Consider the following 22,993-nt stretch of genomic DNA (forward strand, 5'->3'; position numbering starts at 1 on the left):
GCTACCATATTAAAAATGGTAACAAAAATACTACTTCTATTAAGCTTTTTGTTTTGATTGACAAACATTTTACTGCACATACAGGTAGTCCCAAAGTTGTCTGCCATCCAATGGTCAGTGATGGTAATCCCTTTTAAAATAGGCTAGCAAGCATCCTAATATTTTCTATCCTCCATTTTTTAAAATATGTTTTACTAAATATTCATTTATGTCCATTGAAAAGTTATTCTAGAATAGCATATACAATAAACTAATACATATACACATACTCCTTTGAATTCCATTTTCCTTTTGCTTTCATCACATCTACTTTGAATACTGTATTTTCTAAGCTGTAAGATTTAATATCTTGCAATGTTTTTCAAAATACTGGAATGTAATTTTTGATTGATACAGGAATGAGAACTATTTTAAGATCTTAATTAATTAGATGTGATGATAATTCCTCTGATATCTGCTAAACTCCATTAAGAGATGGTAAACAAGAACAGTAGAGAGAAAGGTTATAATGTTTTTCTGACTCTATCTGTATTTGTAGATTAAAGTAACCTCAAATCACACAATGACCATTGATAAAAAAATCTTTTTGTGATTTATCAAACCTTGTCATTCTTCCAATGGTTTAATGGTTTAAAACATCCTGTTTTATAGGCATATTAAACATTCCAAGATTGTGGCTTTCCCTCAGGCAAATTTATTCCACTTAGGGGGAAAAATTAACAGGAGGTCTAACAAGTTCACAAAATAAATATAAACACATATGCTGAAATAGTTATTCAGATAGTTTCAATTGCTTCCAGGGTTGAATACCAGCTTTGCCATTTCTTTTACATCTTGCCTATAATGCTATTCAGGGCCAGCCTGAACTTCTAAAAATCAATCATTAGAAAAAATAAAGTGGATTTCCAAAACTAGTCAAGGTCCCAGCAGAAAGCCCTACACAAATTTTTCACAAATGTTCAGATATTTCAGGTACCCGCTCAAAAATCTCACTTTTGAGATTTTCACCCTAAGATATTTGACACTCTCAGCTGCCAAGTTGAACACCTCAGAAACATGAAATTTCTAGAAAATCCTTATTTGTCTTTCAGTGTGAGGCTATATCTTAGCTACATGCAGGAATATAAAATATTAAGAGCATATTACAGTGAACTGTTAATTTGTATTTGTAAAGAAAAACAGAATGAAATGCTTTGCTCCAGAGAGTAGAATGAAAGCAAGACTGCACAGCCTAGCAGAAATGCTTTCCGTTTTTATAGCGCCTAAGTAATTTTCATGAATCCTCTCAGATCAGCTAGTATAGCTTACTTCTATCAATATTATAAGACCAATTCTGTTATAAAAATATATCTATTATATTAACTTTTTGTGCTTTAATGAAATATATCAAATATAAGATTGTATATCTTTTTATTATTGAAGTGTAATGAAAAATTCCCAAGGAAAAAATGCATTATAAAATTATCAGAAAGGTATTAAACCTTCACACTTCAGTCTGTATATTTCCATAACCAACGCTTAGAAAACCCAAAAAACCTCTAAGTGTCATAACTAAAATCAGGTAAGTTATGGAATGTGTTATATCCAATTTTTGGTTAGTTGCATTTCTAGATTTCTGTCCATAGAACGGCCCAAAGTAGTTATAATGACAAGAACTGAGAAGTGCTCGTTCAGTTGATGTGTTTGAAAGGTAGCTTTGTATGAACAGCTGTGTTTTCAAAATGCTTGCCACCTCTAAATTGGTCCTTGTGAAGTGCCCTGTTTGCCTTATTGCCAGCAGGGCACATTGCACTGTAACTGCTGCATTTTTAGTTTTTATCACTGTCTCTCTAACTGCTGAAGTGGAAAAGAACGATTGCCAAAACATGACGTGTTTCTTTTCCTTTCTGCCCACTCTGACTTGGTTCTTAGCTGTCTGTTGCTCCTGTGATATGTTCCTCAGTTTATTCATTCACTGAATGTCTTTTCCAGCTCAAATAATGGTGATACCCTCTTGTAAATCAAGTCTCCAGCTGTCAATAGCAGTAAATCAAAGAAACCTAATTAAGGCATAACAATCATTGTTTATAGAAGAAATAACTAGGCTGCAAAAAGTCACACACATCAGGGTACATTTTTCTAAAAGCAAGAGGTAATACCTTAAAAGCAAGAGACACACCTCATTTAGTAAGACACCAAGTATGGGTAGCAACAGGGATGGACCTCCAGAAAAAAAACAAATCATCTGTTCACAAAGATTTAAACAGTTTTAGTACATAAGTTCTAGTACATGAAAACTGCAAAAATCCTGAAGCACTAATAAGGAATACTAATCTATTAGATGTAAAATATTTAGCCTTTTTATTTGCAGACATTAAGAAGCAAACCACACACTATTTCATCTGGATGAGGAAATACAAATACAATCAGAGTGCACACAAAGATTTATAAATGCAGCTTGGTAAAGAATTGCATCGAGGACTCCACAACTACGGATGCAGAGTTCTTCATGCTGCTTGTGTGGAAACATCGATCCTGCACCTCAGTTACTGGTGATAATCTGCTGTGCAGCCTCACCTGTACAAGCTTCTTTACTGTGAGGAAGTTCTAATAGTACAAGTTCCAAGAATTTCTTAGAACAGCACATCAATAATCCTGAGAGGTCACCAAAATCCACTAACAAAGAGTTAATGCTGACATACTTATATTACTTGAAAGAACTTCTTTGTTAAAGCAAGAAAGAAAGTGCTTTCTTGGCACAGAAACCTTTATGTATGTAAACCTCAGTTACTTTAAATACTACTCAAAGAAACAGAACAAATAACTTTCAGGTTCTCTGTGCCCTTCTTATATTAGTACCTTTAAAACTGGACATTCAAAATACAAAACTTTCACATAAAACTCTATTCAGTACAAAGCATACAAAGCACTCAGCTTTAAAGCACCAGAACACACTAAAAAAATCTGAAAATCACTGCTTGCAAGAGCATTTACATTCCATTTTTATTCAGTATTTACTATTACATTAATGAAGAAAAGGAATCAATGCATTCCAGAAGTTGAAAGTAACACAAAGTTAAATGTTGGGTTTTTTTCCAATACAAACACTTATCTCTGTGACACCACATTCTTCAAGGAAACTGAACTTGGGATTCAGTTTATGCTGCTGAGTGCAACTCTACATGAGGTTTATTTTGTTACAGTGAATAACAGCTCACTTTTTATTTCAAAATGATTTGAAGACATCTCGAGGTTGGAAATTAGTTACATACACACAGACACACTCACATAATCAATGCAACCAGGTAAGCAGTTACACTGCTTAAGTTGATTCTGGGCTTTGATCGCTTCAAGTGGGACTGGAAAACTTACATCAACAATCTAAGTTTTCTTATATTCTTAGTCAAGATGCGTATTGGAGTCACACTGTAACACTGTTAATAAACAAAATACCAAAAATTTTTTTGCCACTCAAAGCATGATGTACAATTTTTGCTGTTCTATCCTCTGAAGAGTACTACTGTGATATGGTTTAGTTTTAGGTTGTCCTAAAACTGCCAGAAGCAGATGATCTTCATGGGTCCCTTTCCAGTTGACATATTCTATTCTATGACTGTATGATCTCATAAGCCACCATGAATGTCCATTCTACTCCAGAAACATTATTTTATTCCACACCTTGAATGACAGTTAAAAACAATTTTTATATAACACAATACATAGATGTGCTGCTATTTAAGCAAAAAAAGAAAAAAAATAAAATCTTTCTCAATTGAAACAGTGTATTTTGGAACGATGGCTGCAGGCTGGAAATGTCAAAATTATTCTACAATCTGTTATTCAAGCCACTCAACCTCAGTGAATATTTTACACAAGACAGAAGCACTTTAACCAAAGAAATAGGAAAGATTTATGCTAGAGCACCATATGAGCTTGAGCTGGTGACTTATTAGCTAAAGCATTCACCAGAAAGAGAAAGGACAATCAGATTAAATCATAAAGCAGAATTTCAACCCAGATCTCAGCTCTTCTTTCTTCTGCTGCCTTTTGCAGAAAACCTATCTAATATACATGACATGGAAATATCCACCTGTTCCCTTACTTTTGGCTTGAGAATCCCATAGAAACCAGAATATAAAATCAGGAGTATAAATGCAAATACAGGAGTATGTTGGCTCAAAAGTATATGAAAATGTAGTTTATGTACTTTAAATGGTAGAGCCTCTCAGGTGCCTGGGATGCACATGAAAACTCCTTGGTCCATAGTTTATGTTTCACAGTGACCAAAAGCAAATTTCCATGGAGGGACAGAAAACCAGGCCAGCTGTATTGTTATGCTTCCCCAGAATGCTTTCACAAGTACCTCTACTGAGCAGAAGTCCCTGAGCATCATAGTGGGATCAAAAGGCTGTGATAAAGGTATCTGCAGTAGCAGTCTGTTGAATCTCAATTAATTTACAATTCAGGTAAGATTTTCAATGATCTTTCAAATATTGGAAGCATACATTTTGTATTTGTCATGCTAAAAATACATTTTTAATATACGATCCAAGTGAAAATAAAATAGACAGTATGAAACGTGCTTCAAAATATATATCAAGAACATGACAAAAAAATTCTCCCCCACACGGTCATCCTCTATTCCCCTTGCAGGAAATTACATCAGTGCATTTGAGATAGAATTCTTTCTACCAAGAGCTTTGGTAAATGTGACAGTAATCCACATAGGGGTATCACCTTGTCTCCTGGTGGAAAAATTAGGAGCCAGTTGCAGGCATTAACTTTCATCACAAATCTTTATTTTTCTGCAAGCCTCAAGTTCATCTCATTTCTCAGAACAAAAGAACAGATATTTTTACTATTTCAGTCAGTGTGGCTTAGTATTTTAGTGTAAACTGGGCCACGTGCATAAAAACATACCATTGATCCTCAAAACAGCAGAATGTTTTCTGTATGTTTATCTCACACATTGTCTGTTCACTCTATTAATAAACTTACATGTTAAAGTAAAATATTAAATATCCTTAATGCACATAACACAAAGAACAGCCTCAAAGACTTGCCAAATATACTTTGAATTGGTCCAACGTTCATATTACTTTACACAGTCCAACACCTTTCCTCTGAACTGTTATGGAATGCATAGGTGGTCACTATGCCAAGTCCTCCTGGGCCTGGAAAGGACACCTAAAATTGAAATGCTTGACACTTGACTTTTGCAATTCCGTCTATCTGTACCAGCAACCCCTTCAAAGTTTTCTATCAAGGTCAATTAAGCATTGATCTTATGGTTTGCAAACAATGTCAATGTGATTTTAACCCTCAAGGCAAGAGGAGAAAAGGCATAAATGTGTATTGCACAACAGTCTTCAGAGACAAAGTCTGGGTGAAGTGTAAATTCTATATTCTGAATAAATTAAGCAATTAATGTGTACTACTTTATATAATAAAACACAGAAGCTTTTGTATTACATGCCTTGGAACAAAATGTGCACTCAAAGATGGATTTATTTTACTCCACAAAAAGAAAGTACATACCAAAAGTCTGGGATGCCACAAGGTTTCAGTCCTTACTATATATAATTTGGGACCTGAAGGCAGTCAATAGCCTTCAGATTCTTGCAGAGCTACAGAGAAAAGAAGCAATTGCTAGTGTAATTTTTTTCCTTATCACTATGAAGACACTTTTTTGCTAATATTCCTTGCAACTGAGGTTATTGACACCAGAATAAGAAAGCCAGTGATTAGCCTAAATTTGCCAAGATGACAAGCTATTTATTATAAGGTACATATTTCTTTCTAAATAACACTTTAAAGAAAAGAAAAAAAGTTTCTTTCCAAACAGCAGCTACAAAAAGTATTAAAAATTATAAAACTTACGGATTTTCAATTTCATATATTTCTGTATAAATATCTCACAGGCTTGCCTAAGAACATCATTAGGAATGTGTATTAATCCAACCATTCCATTTCCCTTTGTTTATACATAAATGACATTCTTTATAGTTACAAACTTTATGTAAAAAGCTAAATATTTATGCTTTGTAGAGTTTCTCAGTGTTTACATTTTCAAAGCCAACAAAAATTAGTCTGCTTCTAGTGGTAACTGAAAGGGAAAAGAAAATATTTTAAAGGAGGATAAAATTTGTAGAAAAATCTCTGTGATATATTTTGCTTTATGCTCTGTGGATCTTCATCTTTCTGTAGAACAATGCTCCACTGGATGTATGACAAGCTAAATTCTAAAGACATATTACTATATTAACTTAATTTATGCTGTCTGGATACCACTATAATACTCCAGACACCGCAGTCATTTTCTTTTCTTACTTGCAATAATTAACAGTAGAGAGCAAAAGATGGCTAAATTAATTTATAACTTTATAGTTTCTTACACTAATTATTTCCTCTTCTTGTATTTTAGGTCATCCTGTTATTCCTGCAAACACCAATCAATCATGGGATTTGAAGTTAATACTACTAAATAAATGAATTGTTTAATCTCCTATGACCATCTATACATACTTCATCTTCACGAAGCTCATCAATTTTATGTCTTCAAGAACAAAGTGACCTTCGTTTCCACAAAATGCTTCTTACTACTGGACAAGTTGGTTACAAATTTATCACTTACCCTCAGGAAGGAAGTCCTTCATGATCCTTCATTGATAAATGAAAGACTGTGCTTTATTAATTGACCAGGTCATACTGAATTCCAAGACCATAATTGTGGAATACTAAAAGGTCTGTTACTTTCCTGAACATTTGAGCTAAGATGAAGGACCTGCAACTCAAAATTAATTTACTGCTTGGTCTAGTTACTGCTGCTGTACCACAAGCTGTAGGAAGAAAAGCAGACTGCCCAGAGTCATGTATATGTGAAATCAGACCATGGTTCACCCCCAGGTCTGTCTACATGGAAGCTCCAACAGTGGACTGTAATGATTTAGGCCTTTTTCATTTTCCAGCCACACTGCCTGCTGACACACAAGTTCTACTTCTACAAACTAATAATATTGCAAAAATTGAACACTCAGTAGACTTCCCAGTGAATTTAACTGGTCTAGATTTATCTCAGAACAATTTATCCTCAGTGACCAGTATTAATCTTAGAAAGATACCACAGTTGCTTTCAGTGTACCTTGAAGAAAACAAACTTACTGAACTCCCTGAAAAATGTCTCTCTGGACTCAACAATTTACAAGAGCTTTATATTAATCATAATCTGCTTTCTGTGATTGCACCAGGAGCTTTCATAGGCCTCAATAATCTTCTCAGACTTCATCTCAATTCAAATGGTCTGCAAGTGATCAACAGAAAGTGGTTTGAAGCTACTCCTAATCTTGAAATTCTCATGATTGGAGAAAACCCAATAATCAGAATTGAAGACATGAACTTCAAGCCTCTTAGCAATCTGCGCAGCCTGGTTTTAGCAGGTATAAATCTCACTGAAATACCAGATAATGCTTTGGCTGGCCTTGACAACTTGGAAAGCATTTCCTTTTATGACAACAGATTTGTTAAAGTGCCCCACATAGCTCTTCAAAAGGCAACAAATCTTAAATTTCTGGATCTAAATAAGAATCCCATTAATAGAATACGACGAGGAGATTTTAGCAACATGCTGCACCTAAAAGAGTTAGGAATTAATAACATGCCTGAACTGATATCTATAGATAGTCTTGCTGTTGATAATTTGCCAGATTTAAGAAAAATAGAAGCAACCAATAACCCCAGATTATCATACATTCACCCCAATGCATTCTACAGACTTCCCAAGCTGGAATCACTCATGCTCAACAGCAACGCGCTGAGTGCGCTGTACCGCAGCACAGTGGAATCCCTGCCTAACCTCAAAGAGGTCAGCATACACAGCAATCCCATTAGGTGTGATTGTGTCATCCGCTGGATTAACATGAATAAAACAAACGTTCGTTTCATGGAGCCGGAGTCACTGTTTTGTGTAGACCCTCCTGAATTCCAGGGTCAGAATGTGAGACAGATACACTTTCGGGAGATGATGGAAATCTGTCTTCCCCTGATAGCTCCTGAAAGTTTTCCATCTACACTGGATTTAAAAGCTGGCAGCCATATTTCTTTGCACTGCAGAGCAACAGCAGAACCAGAACCTGAAATCTACTGGATAACACCATCAGGACACAAACTTTTGCCTAATACTGCCTCTGATAAGTACTACATTCATTCCGAAGGAACATTAGACATAACTGACGTAACACAAAGAGAAAGTGGCTTATACACGTGTATAGCAACAAATTTAGTTGGGGCAGACCTAAAGTCAGTCATGATTAAAGTGGATGGCTCTTTCCCTCAGGAACACAATGGGTCTTTAAATATTAAAATAAAAGACATAAAATCCAATTCTGTTTTGGTTTCATGGAAAGCAAGTTCTAAAATTCTGAAGTCCAGTGTTAGATGGACAGCCTTTCCGAAAGCTGAAGACTCCCGGGCTGCACAGAGTGCTCGAATACCATCTGATATAAAGGTATATAATCTCACACATCTAAACCCATCAACCGAATACAGAATTTGTGTTGACATCCCCACTATCTATTCTCAGTATAGAAAACAATGTGTCAATGTAACCACAAAAGGACTGGATGTGGAAGTGAAAAGCTATGAAAAAAACAACATAATTGGATTCCTTAGCTGCCTTGGTGCTCTTTTGGGAATCATCTCTGTGATATATCTCTACAGCTGCATCTCTCAAGATATGAACTATGGCATTGGACACAGCTATCTAAGGAATTACCTGAAGAAACAATCCTTTTCACTCAATGAGCTTTATCCTCCTCTAATCACTCTTTGGGACATGGGCAAAGAAAAAAGCACAGCAATGGAAGTAAAAGCAACTGTAATAGGTGTACCAACAAATATGTCATAAATATGTCAGTATATCACTTAATTTCTGAAATAAAAAGCACATGACTGACTTTGTGCTGAATAAAAAGGCAAAAGGAAAAAGGGAAAAATATTTCTTGTAGGAACTAGATGCCCGGACTTTGTTGCTGCCAATGAATGGAATATATAAGACTCAGTATAGGAGAAGAATTTTAATTAACTGGCTTCTAAGGGTATTCTACCAACCAAATAAAATTAACTTCACATTCTGGAACTTTCATGGGACTTTTAAGTCTGGAATACAGTGGAAGTAGCCAAGAACATTTTCTGTATTTTTTTTAAATTATTATATAAAAGTAGTGGAACTGAGCAATACCTCCTCCTGTGCTGTATTACACGAAATAGCCACGAGTTTTTGCAGTGAACCGATATACTAGGATTGACATATGGTGTAATGAAATGGACAAATTCTGTAGAGTAGACACAGTGAGTATGTGAATTTTTTTTAATGCGAAAATACATTTTTGATTAAAATCAAAATACTTTTTGTCTTGTTTGTTTCTAAAGAAAACACCTCACCATCCTGGGAGCTTTTGTCTGACAATAAACAAACATATTCCAAAGTCTGATAAAATATCTCTTTGCATATTCTCCTATTAAAATGCTAATCTGAGCACAAAGGATATTTTTTGCTGATTTTAGGTTATATGATGTTTTTAACAGAAATGTAAGTTTAATGATTTTTTCAATCAAATTTTATTTATTCTAAGAACATTATAAAGGCAAAAGAGATGTTGGAGATGAGGCCACTTAAACTCACTTTAATTAGATTTCAGCATGGATTAAATTAATGAATAGTTCTTTGATCCTTTTATTTTATACACTTTTATGTATCTGTGTGAAATAATTCTGTTCTCTTAGCAACATGTGAGCCTGCAGATCTTTATTTCATTATATCTGTACTACATAATTTTATTACTAGACAAATGTAGTCTCTTCTAGATTACATGGAAATACTTTCCATGGCTGTACTGTACCACCACACATATAAACAAACATCTTTAATCTCTACACAGAAACATCTCCATGATATTAGCCATTTTCCAAGACCAAAGACATTTTTCATGTGAAAATCCCCACAAAAGCAGCAGGTGAGCAATGGAATTCTTGTGTAACTGTATATAAAAATGGATAGCTATCCCTTCTACAGATATCCTACATATGCCTCAAGCCCTAAGGAAGTAATAAATCCACCTTGTAGCTTTAATAGCATAATGCATATTAACTTGCATTTTTGCACAAATATGCCCAAAAAAAGTAACAGCATTTTTTTCAGCAAAGTAGAATCTCTTAAAAATCATAGAAATAACTTAGTTGTGCTAAAGTAGGCTTCTTCATGAGCCACTCATTTAAACAAGGATTGGGGCTTTTTCTACACAAGGCAGAGGGCTAAAATTCTCATGTATTTCTTTAATTGGGATGTTTACTCACTTTAATGGAGGTACAAACTGATAAGGAGCTATATTTAATTTCCTGAGAAACAGAAAAGTATTGTTACACCCCTGCGTTTCCATTTATTTCATAGTTTTCTCTCGGGAATGCATTAAAATGCTTTAATGCATTAGTGCAATAAAAGCAGTACTTACTCGTTATTCAGACCAGAGAAGACTAGAAATAGATTAACCTTTCTTTGGCATTTGACAGCAAACCTCATTCTGAAATGTACCACTAATGAAAGAGAGAAAGCAAACATAAGTATTTGAAATATCTGACTAGGAAATACCCAAAATACAATACTGAAAAAACCTTTTTAATTGATTTATATTTCTTTTTTTCTGTCAGCTACTAGACTGAAAGATAATGTTTTATTCATAAAAAGACTGAGCATTTACTTTTTGGTAAAAATTTTGCTGCCATTTAAAAAATAAATTGCAGTGTTTCATCAGCTAACTCAGTCAATTGCTATCTTATACAGGAACATTTCAGTTTCTAGTTTAGCTAAAATGCTGTGAAATCATAACTCCTAAAAGTACCCATAAAACCTAGATAAGAGATTGGAGAAAAATATGTTGATTTATATCCTAAAAGTAAATTTCCATTTCCAAAATTCTCTAATAGAACTTATTCTGCTTGTATAGCCTGAAGGAGTGACCTCAAGATAACTTAAAATAGAAACTAAGATGCTTCCCATAATCTTGCGCTGGCCAGTAAGACATAATGATCAACAACAATCTTATAAGATATTCTTTTTTATCTGAAGCCAGAAGAGACATTTCTGAAACAGATTCTATATAGTACAGAAAATAAGTTCACATACCAGACAATTCTAGAAGAGCTGAGAGAAAAAAACTGAGAAGCAACACTCTGTCAGGCACAAGGAAGACAATAATTCTTATTATTAAGCTGAACAGAGTGGATGTGGGGCACTGACAAATCAAGAAATTTTACATGGAAGAAAGTATACAGTAAGTATGAAAAGTTCATTATTAAAACTTCAGAAGACATTTGGAAGGATATAGCTAAATGGAATATAGGAGACAGCTACTGAACACAACCAAAAAAAAAAGCCAAAAAGAGACTGAAAACTCAACCTCATGCTAAAGATTAGAAAACATACCTGAAAAAATATTAACAATTGCATACAGCTTTCACAGAAGTCAGAAGCCAGATGACTAGAAATAAATCCAGAACAAAAAAAAAAAAAAAAAAAAAAAAAAAATCATGATATTGCTGGCTAAGTAGGAAAAAAAACCCCTCAAACCCCTCACATCTTTCTGGAAAATCAGTTGACTTTCGAAACCTAGTGTTTTGGCAGCTCAGTTGATTGATGCACCAAATGTGCAATTTGAACAGCTTTTCCTTTAATATCACTGGAAATAATTGGAACCAATTTTCTCAGGAAAAGACTACATAGATACTCAGGGAAAACGCTAAACTACAACAACAAAGAGAAGGATTATCAAAACAAGAGAAAGATAATCTAAACATTCAGTAAACATGAAATCAAGACAGAAAAAAAAAAAAGTTAGATGACAAAGTTTGTGAAAATTAAATAAAAAACCACCAAAGTTCATTTCCGCATAAGACAGCTACAGAAGTTAGATTTTAAACAAGCAAATTGCAATTACTCATTTATATGAAAAAATTCAATATATTACTGAAACTTGGCAAGCTTTGCATGATTGGAATGTTAAAATACACAATCATAACCTGTTGAGTCAGAACTGTGCTTTGAATCTGACACTTGAGCTATTCACTTCACCTTCAATAAAAATTCTAAAGGAGTTGCATCCTCTTCAATGTTTCCATTACAAGGTGGTGTGAAAATGAAGTACCAGACTATATTCCATCCATGATTAACTGCACTTCAATATTCTGAGACAAAATGTACAAGCAACCTTTGTAAATAGCGTAGGAATACAGTAAAACTAGTAATGAATAGTGAAAACAGACCCGATGGTGTGTGACTGGCTATGGCTATATTATTTTTCTGCTTACATTAAGCAGCGTTTCATTTCTAAAGCTGAAGTGACCAAAAAGAGATCGAAGTTTAAGCCAATTGGACATCACATTTAAAAGATTGTTCTTTTCAACAATCAAGAAAAACTTTAAATAGATATGTTGTGCATCTACCTTACTCAACTATAATAGTCTCAGAGAGTTATAAAGCTGCAGTTATATTTAACTACCTTCAACCTTTTATTAAATCATTCCTTCCTTCAGACAAAGCTGAAAACTACAAATTAAATACCTCTTTCAGCTAACAAATGCTTTTTACAAATGCCTCTCACTTGCTTATCTTTCTGTCTCTCAGCTTCAACTGTTTTTAGACCCTTTTTCCCAAAGCCCTTTTCTTTGCCTTGATGCAAGTTCTCCATTTCCCTTCCATGCTCCCTGTGGGTTCTTTGCTTATTTCCTGCTACTATTGTTGCCAGACAGTCACATCATTCCCAACACTTCGGTAAGGACAGATGTTGTCTGACTTATTAAAAAATTTATCAATGAAACAGTACTTGAAGGCAAAATATTTGAATAGAAAAATACAATTAAAGAAAGATCTGGACTCTTAGAGAAAACCCTAGTTGTAAAGCTTCTCAGGTAATGAGACAAAGCGTCTCTCAAGGAAACAAAGCAGAAATAATATAACAACATTCAGATGAGAATAATAATATGGAGTTAGAGCTGGAAGGGCACGCATTTCGGGCAGATGGCCTATTCCTGATCCTAAAATAGCTGATGTTGTTTTTAACACTACAGTTTAGATAAGTGGAAAACAACCCCATCTGCCTCACTCTTACGTAGCTATTGTTCGTTATCCATGTTGATGACAATTTCACACTGTGCTCCAAATATCCATAAAGTTTTGTGACTCACAAAAATACATCAAATTCAGTTCTAGTATCTTCATCTATACACATTTTTTCCAGTCCAGACCTAGATTCTATAAAGAAATCCTTTCAGCATTCATATACTACACTTTACAGGTCAAAGAGTTTACAGTTTTGTCATTTAGCATGTGAGCACAAGTCAGATTCCTTGAGATGGCTGTTGGGAATAACTTTTGAGGGCAGAATCTTGTCAAACACTCTTATGTTTTTGTATGAAATTTTACTCTGTGCTGTTAATATTTATAACTTCTTTTTGTTTTGTGTCTAGCATGAATGTCAGCTAAACTTAAAAACATACAAGCTAAATACTTTATAACACCAGGGAAAGTGGGTCTGAATTCTACTAAAGACAACTAAAAAATACTTTTGACACAATAATGGAACCATTTCACAGGACACAGGAACAGATGATAAAAATCATCTATTCCTAAGTATTCCAATACTTTTAGGGAATATAAAGGGGCTACAAATAGAGTCAAAATTATCACTTTTAATTAAATGCAAAGTGCCCATTAACTATGCCAAATAAAAACCCCCAATCTTTTAGTCTCACTATAATAAAGCAATAAACATCATTAAATTAGAAGTAATCAGCTATGTTTTTCTTCGTATACCAGGTAATAAAAGGATTAAGTTAAATTGTTACTATCGGTTATACTCTCTTAGATTAATCTTACCTTAACAATCAAATATAAGATGGGATGTTAAAGTCTTACATAATTTATATCATAAATGCTGTGAAGGTATTCATGGTAAGTGCTTGCCCGTTTTTAGCAAACTAAGTGCTATACTGAATATTCATGTGTTACACAATGCATTCCAAAATATGAAATAATGCTTTCTCCTAAAATACCTGCTTGCACAATTTAAACTATCAATACCTAAAATATACAGCACATGCACACCACTATCCCAATTCCATTTATTCTGCAGGAATGTAAGAGGATTTCTTTACTCAGGCTAGGATGACCTGTATCCCCAGGACTTCCAGACTTTTAGACTGACAAGTACACAATAGTACAGACCAATGTCACAACACTTATAAATGTATCATGTCCAATTCACCTTGTTGCCTTTCAGGCTGTTGAAGTCCAATGAAAAATTATTTCCTTTTCTACCTTCCACAAAATTCAACCTCTCTTGTACCCTTCACATTTCATTCCTTCACTCAGCCATCATCTACTGTTTGCTCTTACACAAAATTACATCAGCAGCAGCCCTCCTTTTTAACTACTTTCTAGTTCCTTCATCTTTTTCCCAGCCTCCTATGAACTAGACTACTTCCAGAGTATGCTACTTCCTAGACTACTTCTAGAATATTCTTCTCTATGATATTTGTTGTCATTTTGTAATTATCAATGACATGGGAGAAAACAAAACCAAAAAACACCAGCAACATAAAAAGCTGAATTGCTCTACGGATTTGAAGGCAAATTTCAAGTGTAGCCAGAGGAAAATTGCAACCCTGAAAACTCCCCAGTCTATTCCCCAACCTACTTCAGCAGTCAGTTCTGCTTTAAGAGTATTATGCTAACTAAAGTTTCCTTTCTCCCCCTTGGCCTTAGGAAAGCTGAGTAAAATGGAGCATGCCCACCACAGGTGGAGTGATCTGAAGTTATTTGTAGCTTTTGCAATATGTGGATTATTAGAAAAAGAGAAAGAGAACAATCTGATTATTCATCTAGCCTTTCAAAAGCATACAATTTATAAGCATATACCAATAAAAACTCATCACGCCAAAGCAAATATACCAAGAATTAAACACCTCTGCAATTAACTAAAGGTTTAAAACAAAAGAAACAAATATATTGTCAAAGGGTTGTAAATCTTTACCACACAGAGGTAGACAACTACCTACCAGTACTTCCTCCTATAGTGAAAGCACTTAGGTGTATAATTCCCACTGAATTTAACAGATACTAACACCTGTTAAGGTGGTTTGGACATTACAGAGAATGTCCCTGGATGACCAAAAGCCTGGCCATATGAACCTATCCCCCTGACTGAGAGCCCTAAAAGATTTTCATCTGCACAGCTCTACTAAAGACAGTATAAATGCAATATACATCATTCATTTAATTAAAAACATTACATATATTTTTAATTAAGACAAAATGGGAAAAGAACAATATTATTTATTTAAAATTCTTAGAATAGAATATTTTTGTGGAGACCATCTGTTTCAGGACTAAATAATTCAATATCCATCAAAGAAATGATGTAGATAATGATAGTGTAGAAAATTAAACACCAAAGAAATTTTCTATATGTTCAGATATTATCTAGCTACAAACAGTAGTCCATACAACATATTCTAAATTACTTTATTTTAAGATACCACAAACAATACAGGTTTACCTTGAATTCTTACTCCTCCTGACCTAAAAGGTTTTCAAGAGTCTGCTTCTGCTATTCATCTCTAACTATAAATTATCATCCTACAGAATTTCTTAGGCTTCAACTTGTCTTCTTCCTTTTGTCTCCTTCCCTTGAAATATCTTTTTTGCTTCAATTATCTCACACATGAAAATTTGCTGTTCTTGTATGTCGTACAACATTGTGATCTCACTACCAGCATTTCTTTTTTATCATTCTAGCAAAGAACTCTACTTTTCTCTTGCCAAGATTTATATTCCACTGCACTGGTTTCGTATAAATAATCTAAATGCTTCTTGCTAGAACACATTAAAATGACAAACTTTATGTATAATGTGATGACTTTACAGTGAGTAGGGGTTTGTCTTAAACCAAGCTCATGAAAACTTTCTCAAAAATATTCAGAAAATTGACAAAATATAAGAAAAAAATACTTAAAACAAAAAATGGTAAATTAGAAACCTTTATCTGTTGCTAACAAATAAAGTGCAGACCATGTATTACAGGTAAAAGTGAGGAAAAATGAGAAACTTTAGATACTCAGTGGGAGATAAGTGAACAGTTAAATACAATTGTATCATAAAAATGGAACAAATACATTGAAATAAATCAGAAAAGAGCTGTAAAAGTGTGGCCAAAGGGGCCAAAATTGCCAAAAGAACAAGTTTGCATACGTGATCAAATCAATAAATAAGAGAAAAAATAATCTGAATGAACAAAGAGGGGCTACAAGTAGTTTTAAAGACAGTGAACGAGAAAAATAGGATAGATAAAAGGTATAAGAAAGAAAAGGAACAGGAGAAGCCACTGTGTCTAACAGCCCATCCTGGAAACACAATAATTAAACATAATGGAAGATTTAGTGGCCAAGCAAATTTTAAACAAGAAGTGACAGAATTAGCAGAAGTTAAGAAAAGTTAAGGATAAGAACATAAAGACTGAAGGAAAACAAGTTAGCTTGAAGATAACTTGATATATGTATATATATATGTATATATAACCCTAACCCTGAAATATATATATATAAAAGTTTGAAATTAAGACAAGATTTAACAAAAATGGGGAAGGAAAAGAGTACAGCAGCCCTATGTGTTTGGATTTGGCCAAAAATATTTAGTACAGGAAAAAGCTGTAAAGATAGATTTTTTACAATTTCTTTGTTGTTTTCTTTTCAAATATATTTCAGATTATTCTGAAATAATGCTAAGGAGATAAACTATCATTTCCACACCTTATGATCATGTATCAAGGAAAAAGTCACAATACTGATCATAACACAAGAACAAAAATATTTATTAGAAAGTGAAAAAAAGTGCTTAAGCAATGACAAAGAGCATGTTGGGAAATTCTGGCTAATATGCAGAAGGCAGTGACAGGTAGTCTCATTTGGGAGGTTTCATTAAGAAGACAATTGAAAGCTGATAACCCTGTGTTATTAAGCAAAATACTTTCATAAGGAAATCTCAGAGGGAAGGAGACACTACTGCCTCTAATTAAAGAGAGCTCAAGGTCCAGGAGCTGCTTAACAGTATCAATTATAATGGAATTAACACCCAAAGAAGGTTTGTGATTTTTCTTAATATTACCAGAGCCAAAGCAATATCAAATACTGTTTTTAAGAAGCCTCAAATTTCTTTAAAAATAATTAATTCTGAAGGATTAACTACAAAATCCATTTAAAGGCAACAATGAAGAACACTGGAAGGTATATGCTTTCAATGAAGTTGAAAGCAAGCGTATTCTGCCAAAAAGAAGCCAATCATTGTTACATAGAATAAAAGCTTAAAGAAAAAGAAAAGAGACCAAGAGCAGAGGGAAAGAGAATAAAATTAATTAAATGAAGAGGAGAAATGAGGGAAGACAAGAAGGATCCTGTTTAAAATTAAGTTATAAAAGTCAAGTTAAATATATTTAAGTTATCTACTAAAATAATGACCAATGCAAAAGTCAGTCAGAACACAGTAACAGAAACGTAGGTTTTTAGAAGAATTTTTTAAAACTCTTAGCAAACTAACTGAAAAATCAGTGAAAGCATGGAAGGGAGACTGAATAAGCCAACTAGGTGTCTGTATCTTCAACAGAGCTGATCTGCTGAATCTCTGACAATATATTTGCATACAAAGCTGGATCTCTGGTGCAATTTGGAGAGATCTGAATGAGGAAGTCCATACAGTGCTGAGAAGCCCTTCAAGGGTTTTCTAGCTCAGGTCCATGTTCCTTTGGACATCATTAGTATGACAGAAAGGCACACTAATATCACTCCCATATAGATTGTATGAACAAAGGTGCTAAAACACACAGTACTAGCCATGGTAGTCTGGACAACATCACTCCACACTGAAGGGGTACAGGTCAATGATTTGTCCTGGTTTGAGACAGGGTTCTGCTCTGGGATTTAACTTGCTCATGAATGACCTAGAGGAGAAGACAAAATCTTTATCAATCTGACAATACTAATTTGGAAAATGCAGTCAATACATTTAACCACAGAGCTGCCATTCAGCAGCTGGAGAATTAAGCCAACAGGCTGTCATGAAATTCAGCAAGGACATGTACAGTCCTGCACCTAGAGTGGACTAACACCTGAATGAGTATCAACCTGTGACTGTCTCACTGGGTAGCAGCATTCTTTTCCTCAGTCTTCTAATAGTTTATGTTATTAGAAGACTGAGGAAAAGAATGCTCCTTCATTAAGCACTTGTTAGACTACCTCTGTAATACTGTGTCTAATTTTGGTTCCTTACTTGCCCAGCCCCATATGAGACATTAATCAACTGTAGCAAGCTTAGCAGGATGTTCCCAAGATGTCAAGACCCAGAGCTCTACTCCTAAGAAGAAATTCTGAGGCACCTGGGCTCGTTCAGCCTGGGAATAAAGGAAGATCTGAGAAGAATACGTAGCAACTTTTCCATATCTAAGAGGTAGCTACTGAGAAGACAGAATCAGGTTGATTACTGAGGTGCACAGCAGAAAAATGAGTGACAAAAACTTAAAACTGAAGTTAGCGGGAAGGGGATTTACCTAGATGTAGGAAAAATAATTAATTATGAGGAAAAAATATCTCGGGAACATGTTGCAGAGATATGGTACACAATTATAAGCAAAATTAACTGATTCATAATTGACCCTGTTTTGAGCATGAGGTTGAATAGATGAGTTATCTTCCAACCTGAATAGTTTTGCAGAGGAACTTTATCCCCAGAGAATATACATGCGATGTAACCTGTTCAGGGAAGCAAAAAACTTTTTAACTGAAATGACTCTGAGGTTTCACACAGGAATATCCTCTCACTTTTTTTAAAATGGTTACAAGAGTTCTTGAAGAGATGTTACAATTTCAGTAGGTGTTTAGGCCTCTTAAATGTCCAAACTTTAAAAATATATTCCTAATGCAGACAGATATTTCCATACTCATTCAACATGTGGCCATACTTCATTTCAAATATATTTACTTTTTTGAAAAAATCCTTAGGAATTTCTTACATGTCTTTCCTTGTGCCCTACCATTTTTGTTATGATGCTCTTCAGCATATCTAAATGGCATGATTTTGCATAAATGGAGAGCAGCAGACGGTGAAACTGAATATATGAGTGTTTCCTTCTTTTTTTACCAACACAGACATGAGTAATCAGCTATAACTAGCATTATATTTTTCTTAAATGTAAAAAAATTTGAATAAATCCATGAACATGAGACAAAGTTTCAAATTCACAGAGCCAAAGAATATTCAGAGTTGAGAGGAGCCCACAAGGATCACCAAGTCCAACTCCAATGAATGTTGCGTATAGGACTTGAACCCATGACCTCACCATTCCTAATACCATGCTCTAACCAACCAGCCTAATCTTCTTCCAAAAAAGCATGAAACTTATAAACCAGAAAATCTTCTCATGTACTGTCAATTACTATGAAATCTAATTTCTTTGGGGTATGGTTTTGTTCCATACCATCATAGAATCCTTTGGGGCTTTGCAACTACATCAGCCAATTTCCTCAGGACTCTGGGATGCATCTCATAAGGTCCTATAGACTTAGGTACATTCAGATTCTTCAGGCAGTCATGGACCTGATCTTTACTTACAGTGCAGGGACTTTGGTTTCCCGGTCCCCATCCCACTGTCCATGCACTCCAGAAGCATAGGAGAGGTTGTTATTGAAAACTGATGCAAAAAAGTTGTTGAGTACCTCAGCCTTCTCATTATCCGTTGTTACCAGTTTATCACTGTTGTTTATCAGGGAGTTTACACCTTCTTTAACCTCCCTTTTCTGGTTAACATACCTGTAGGAACCCTTGCTGTTGCTCTTTGTGTACCTTGTCAAGTTCAGGTCCAGCTTCTCCTTGGCTTTCCTCACTCCATCCTTGCACAAACAACCTTCACCTCTGTGCTCATCTTGGATTACCTGTCCTTGTTTCCACTGCCTGTGGATTTGCTTCTTGGCCTTTAGTTTGACCAGCAGATCCTCACTCAGCCATGCCAGGTTTTTGCCTTTCTTGCCCTATTTCGTGTTCCTGGGCATTTCTACCTCTTGTGCTCTATGGAAGACTTCCTCAAAGCTCTGAACTGCTCCCCTGTCCCAGAGGTCAGTCTCCCAGGGATCCTATTGACTATCTTCTTGAAGAGCTGGAAGCTTGCCTTCCTAAAGTTTAGGGGCCCAACTGTACTGTATACCTGATCCATATCCCTCAGGACTGAAAATTCCACCAATGCATGATCACTGCCACTCAGGCTGCCTTCAACCTTCATGTGCCCACTTAGCTCACATATGTTGGTGATCATCAGATCCAGGAACACATTCCCTCTGCTAGGGCTGTCTCTTACCTGGCTCAAAAAGTTACGTGGAACATGTGGCCTGGACAAGTTCCGTATTCTCCATCTTTGGAAGCAAAAGAGGTGAAGTTGGATAGTGTTTTGGGCAACCTTATCTAGTGAAAAATAACCCTGCCCACAGGGATTGAACTAGGAGACCTTTAAATATCCCTTCTGACTTGAACCATTTTATGATTCTAAGGAAAACATAAGGAAAAAAGGGGCCACTCACATATAGGCCAGTGGCTGGTCAGTACATTTGCCTGATAAAATGTTATACCTGATCATCACCACAATCTGTTTGTCTTACTAAACTCTAGTCTCAACTGTGTAAATTTGCTGTCTAATCTGTGTATGTGTGTGCAAAATCTACTACAGAACCCCAGGCTGAACTGAAGCCTCTATTGGATGAGACAGAAGGACTGCAGATCTGGAGGAATCATAGCTCTTATTGCCAGTAAGACACTGAGACACAATTCTGGGTGGAATAATAACTGATTGTAGAAAACCCATATATTGTGGATGAGTCTGAATGCGAGCAATAACAAACTAGCCAACTCATCAGTTGGCTATCCATGCCATGTTTGTGTGCTTATGCTGGTGCTGACACAGAAACTTTTCTCTCTGTGCTATCTGTGTGGTCAGGTACGTGTGTGTGCTTCTGCCTGTGCAGGATGTGTGCTTAGCCTCACCACTGGCTGGACCCCGGGAGACAGAACCACAGTAACAGCTCACCTCATCATGACAAGAGCCTCCCTGAGTCCTACTATGCACCAAAATTCATACTAGCAGAATAAATAAAAACTCCTACCAGCAACATCAAGTTCATAGGATCCAGGATCTCTAACACAATTTCTAAGGTTACCCTATCAATAAAAGCATTATAACTAACGATATCTGAACCAATGACTGGTTTAATCCAACAATCACTATATAAGTAAATAAGTGCTTTTCTAGTTCAAGAATAGCTTCTAATTAGAAGTTAGTGAACTTTCCCAAACTTATTCACATTTTTTCCCCTGTACAGTGTAAAATAAACTCTCCCCACAACATCACCACCACAGGCAATAAGAGTTGATCAGAGGTAGGCTTATTGGATCTGATGTATGCTGACAAACACTTTGACTAGCTTTCTCTAGGACTTCAAACACACTACACCACTGAAATCATTTGCTTTTTGACCACAGGCAAAAGAACTGCCTATTACTAAAGGGAACAACCAGTGTTTCTACCTCTGAGATCTTAATAATCATTCAAATTGACAGCACCAAGCAGGGTCAAAATGTCCTAAGGAACCAATTCACGAGAGCCACACCTTAATTAGCTTTTATTAAAAAGCACCTATTTTCATTTTATCTTCTGATATTATTATGCTCTTTCATTTACAATAATAATTAAAAATATTGACTTCAGTTTGGTATCTTCCTCTCAGAAAAAGCCAGTTTAGTAAGTTTGTTTGACTACTTCTGACATCTACATCTACAGCTGATGCCCATGATCTTGACGTCCCCTCTGAAAGCACTTACCAAACAGTTACAGACAGTTTAAACTCTACCTTCATCTCTACTCCTGTTACTTTCTTAGCTTCCTTCAGAAACTGAATGGCAAATATGAGAGTCCATGACTTAATTATATTTAGAGCATCTGTTTTTTAAAATTTCGAGTAATATAGGTCTCCATTAATCCTTGTTCCTCAAACTAACAAGTGAATCATGCTACAGCAGCAATAATTCATTCCTTTTGTCAAATTGCTAATGATGGAAGCACTTGTAATATTTAAGTCCAGATTTATTCAAAATCTTTGACTTGTGTAGTCTCCTCCACAGAATCTACTTTTTAATCCACAATAAAGCATCAGATAGGTAAGTGACAAGGAAATCTCCATTCTCTCACAGATTCAGGTTCTTCCCGGTCCATACAGACCAGCAAGTTCAACTTATGTAACATAATTTTGTACTAAACATGCATTCAGGTGATCATTCATTGCAAATAAACTTGGTGAGAAACCAGCACAGGTTGGCCAGAGAGGTGGTGGATGTCTCTTCTCTGGAAATGTTCCAGGTCAGGCTGGATGGAGCTCTAGCCTAATCCAGTTGAAGATGTGCCTGTGCATTGCAGAGGGGTTAAACTAAATGTCCTTTAAAGCTTCCTTAGAACCAAAACTCTTCTATAATTCTTTTTTTAACTCTATGAAAGCTTGAGACTCAATTATTATAGTCAAAATAACTATAAAGAGTACTTATTAAATGTTTCAATTACTTTAGGAAATATCAAAACTCTTAAGATTTTTCATAGTTCTTAACTTATTTAAACACAGGAAGTCAAAATATTTGGTAATTTTTCAAAATTATTTTTCTATGTACTTCAGTCTTACACTGATTTCACACTTCAACTGATTTGTAGATACTGCTAAAAGAACCTCTTCCCCATTTAAGATGGTCCAGTGTCACTTTTAAAATATTTTCCTAATAAAACAGCCACTTTAATAGGAACTTTATATACAAATTTTAATTGCATATAGTGCAATGAATGCCCAAGTCTCCAACCCAGTTTACAATAGTGTAAAATCAATTGTTCACCGA

The 22,993-nt window shown here is 35.1% G+C and overlaps 2 protein-coding genes across 4 annotated transcripts in view; one reads left to right on the forward strand and one right to left on the reverse strand.

Moving 5' to 3' along the window:
- Positions 1–22,993, reverse strand: part of IMMP2L (inner mitochondrial membrane peptidase subunit 2) — a 420,423-nt gene that overhangs the window by 244,492 nt on the left and 152,938 nt on the right. The gene's annotated exons all lie outside the window — the stretch shown is intronic.
- On the forward strand, positions 6,725–9,294 carry LRRN3 (leucine rich repeat neuronal 3). Its single transcript, XM_063394920.1, has one exon. It carries the CDS (start codon positions 6,755–6,757, stop codon positions 8,879–8,881), a length of 2,127 nt encoding a protein of 708 aa, XP_063250990.1. The 5' UTR covers positions 6,725–6,754; the 3' UTR covers positions 8,882–9,294.

Source organism: Prinia subflava, chromosome 4, assembly GCF_021018805.1.
Source record: "Prinia subflava isolate CZ2003 ecotype Zambia chromosome 4, Cam_Psub_1.2, whole genome shotgun sequence".
In the NCBI taxonomy this organism is placed as follows: domain Eukaryota; kingdom Metazoa; phylum Chordata; class Aves; order Passeriformes; family Cisticolidae; genus Prinia; species Prinia subflava.

Bases quoted from the DNA above. Each gene is read 5' to 3' on its own strand.
- LRRN3 (XM_063394920.1), top strand. From the start codon at position 6,755: ATGAAGGACCTGCAACTCAAAATTAATTTACTGCTTGGTCTAGTTACT.